The sequence below is a fragment of the Anarrhichthys ocellatus genome, unplaced genomic scaffold (assembly GCF_004355925.1).
Source record: "Anarrhichthys ocellatus isolate YVR2014 unplaced genomic scaffold, GSC_Weel_1.0 scaffold4774, whole genome shotgun sequence".
Taxonomy (NCBI): Eukaryota; Metazoa; Chordata; class Actinopteri; order Perciformes; family Anarhichadidae; genus Anarrhichthys; species Anarrhichthys ocellatus.
Window position 1 is genome coordinate 1 of NW_022284748.1, and position 2,667 is coordinate 2,667.

General features: G+C 48.0%; 1 protein-coding gene across 2 annotated transcripts in view; it reads left to right on the top strand.

Moving 5' to 3' along the window:
- The first annotated feature begins 482 nt into the window (after positions 1 to 482).
- Positions 483 to 2,667, top strand: part of LOC116379625 (GATOR complex protein WDR59-like) — a 3,085-nt gene continuing 900 nt past the window's right edge. The window contains exons 1-6 of one of the 2 annotated variants that reach the window (XM_031841588.1): positions 484 to 747; positions 1,235 to 1,347; positions 1,451 to 1,601; positions 1,715 to 1,790; positions 1,866 to 1,977; positions 2,059 to 2,201. In XM_031841588.1, coding sequence (XP_031697448.1) covers positions 649 to 747; positions 1,235 to 1,347; positions 1,451 to 1,601; positions 1,715 to 1,790; positions 1,866 to 1,977; positions 2,059 to 2,201 — 694 coding nt within the window. In that variant the 5' untranslated portion in view covers positions 484 to 648. Of the gene's footprint in view, positions 748 to 1,234; positions 1,348 to 1,450; positions 1,602 to 1,714; positions 1,978 to 2,058; positions 2,202 to 2,667 lie in introns of both variants that reach the window. The other variant, XM_031841587.1, reaches the window with a different exon arrangement.

Here is a 2,667-nt window from a genome sequence, read left to right on the forward strand (position 1 = left end):
ATGTGTGTATGTGTATATATATATGTATGTGTATATGTGTATATAATTTGTAAACCACTAAACGTGAATGAATTCCACTGAAGACTGTGTTTGCTACGTTAGCGGAGCTGAGGAGAGTCAAAGGTATTAATACTCTGTTACACAGAGTACCTTTAAAACTTTGTTTGTCCTTTGAACTCCATTCAGTATTATGTATGAAGGAGATTCATAGTCTCCAGAGGATGAACCCAGGATGTGTCCATCAGTCAGTGTCTCGCTGTGTGAACCGTCTCTATATTTATAATTTATCATCAACACCACTTTTAATCAGGTGGTGCTTTGTCTCCCCTTTGGCCTGCTGTCTGTCTGTCTCTCTGTGTGTCTGTCTGTGTCTCTCTGTGTGTGTGTCTGTGTCTCTCTGTCTGTCTGTCTGTGTGTGTCTGTGTCTCTCTGTCTGTCCATCAGAAGTCCCGGCGGTTCAAGACTAAGCGAGAGGACTTTGGGAGTCGAACCATCAAGCTTGCTGGTAAAGTGATCGTTCAGGAGATCTCGTGTCTTCTGCCGGTCCACAAATCTCTGGGAGACGGATACATGTGAGGGACACAGGAAGGAGGCTCTGCCCTTCAAAATAAAACACCACATCATTAGTGCAGTATGTGTAGTTTCTAAATGTCTTTCTGTCTCAGTCTGAACATGAAGGACATCCAGGAGACGTGTCAGAAGAACGCGGCGGCGTCGCTCACGGTCGGACGCAGAGACGTCGCCAAGGTAACCGTTTGTTGTTATCGGTCCTAAAGTAGCGTCGCTATGCTAACGAGCCTCTGAGAGTGCCGAAGGTTCTTAAAGGTACAGACACACGTTTAATACATATTAATGTAATCGATACATTCTGTACTCAGTCAAACTAATGAAGTTTACAATCTTTAATAATAATAATAACTTTATTTATAAAAACAGAGTTTACAAAATGCTTTGACAGACAAAGCAGCAAAAACAAGGAAATAAAAAATATATATAATATAACAGAAAGCTCAGTGAGACAGTCGATAAAAATAAACTAAGAAATAAATAAAAGTTAAAAATAAATAAAACAGAAATAAAAATAAAGAGCTGAAGCTCCAGTGTTGTTTGTGTCTAAAGGTGTAAAACCTGTGTGTATTTATAATAACTTCTGAGTTAGTGATGAATGTGACCACGTCATAAAGAGCTCTGACCTGATAACGTATTGAGGATCCGTCCTCTGGTGTCTCTGCAGGTCTGGGCTCTGGCCTCTGCAGCCACCAGCCAGGACCTGAGTCCAGACTCGGACCCGGACACAGAGACCCCCTGGGCCAGACACCCGTTTGGACGCCACCTGCTGGAGACTCTGTGAGTTTGTTTCTTTCCTTTAATCAGAGCGATGTATATACAGTATATATTATATGTACTTTGAGGATCACACAGGAGTGTGTGTGTGTGTGTGTGTGTGTAGCTTGGACCACTACAGCCACATGAGTGACATTCAGACTCTGGCGATGCTGTGCAGCGTGTTCAGAGCTCAGGCTCCGCCTCCAGACTCCTTCTCCCTGTATGGACTTCATCCGGCTCGCTCCTCCGTCTTCTCCTCCAACCACTCCCGATACGTACGTCCTGCTCACCGCCATCACGTTAGCCTAGCTTAGCACGAACACTGCTAGCGTGAATCCTCGATACTGAACAGGAAGTGATGTCATAATGTGTGCGTGTCATCCCTCAGCCCAGCTACACGTCCGGCTCCGTCACCTCGGGCTCATGCTCCAGCACCTCTGACTCCATCACCACCTGGACCGCAGGTAAGCCCCGCCCACATCCAGGCCACGCCCTCACAGCGCTGCTTTTAGACTGGATGCTTTGTTGTCGTTTTGCAGGTCGAGACTCTGAGCCCTGGGGAGAGTCCTCCCCTGACGACTATCGCCATGGCAACCAGGGTCACACCGACCCGCGGGAACGGGAGCGAGAGCAGCACGACATGAACAAGAGGTGAGGAGACGGTGGGAGAACAGGGTGGGACTGACTGGTTTGTGATGTCACCGTGATGTCATTTCCTGTCTCTCTCCACAGACTGCTGGACCCTGCAAACACGCTGCAGTTCGACGACTTCAAGAAGTGTTACGGTGAAATCCTGTACCGATGGGGTCTAAGGGAGAAAAGAGCCGACGTGCTCAAGTTCGCCTCGTGTCCTCCTGAACCGCACAAAGGAATCGGTAAACATGAATGTCAGTGTAGTAATAGTGGTGTAAACGGGACTGTCGGTGTGGTGTTGGTGGTGTAAACATGAATGTCAGTGTAGTATTAGTGGTGTAAACGGGACTGTCGGTGTAGTATTAGTGGTGTAAACGGGACTGTCGGTGTGGTGTTGGTGGTGTAAACGGGACTATCGGTGTGGTGTAAACAGGACTGTCGGTGTGGTGTTGGTGGTGTAAACGGGACTGTGGGTGTGGTGTTGGTGGTGTAAACGGGACTGTGGGTGTGTAAACGGGACTGTGGGTGTGGTGTTGGTGGTGTAAACGGGACTGTCGGTGTGGTGTTGGTGGTGTAAACGGGACTGTCGGTGTGGTGTTAGTGGTGTAAACGGGACTGTCGGAGTGGTGTAAACGGGACTGTCGGAATGGTGTAGGTGGTTTAAACGGGACTGTGGGTGTGGTGTTGGTGGTGTAAACGGGACTGTGG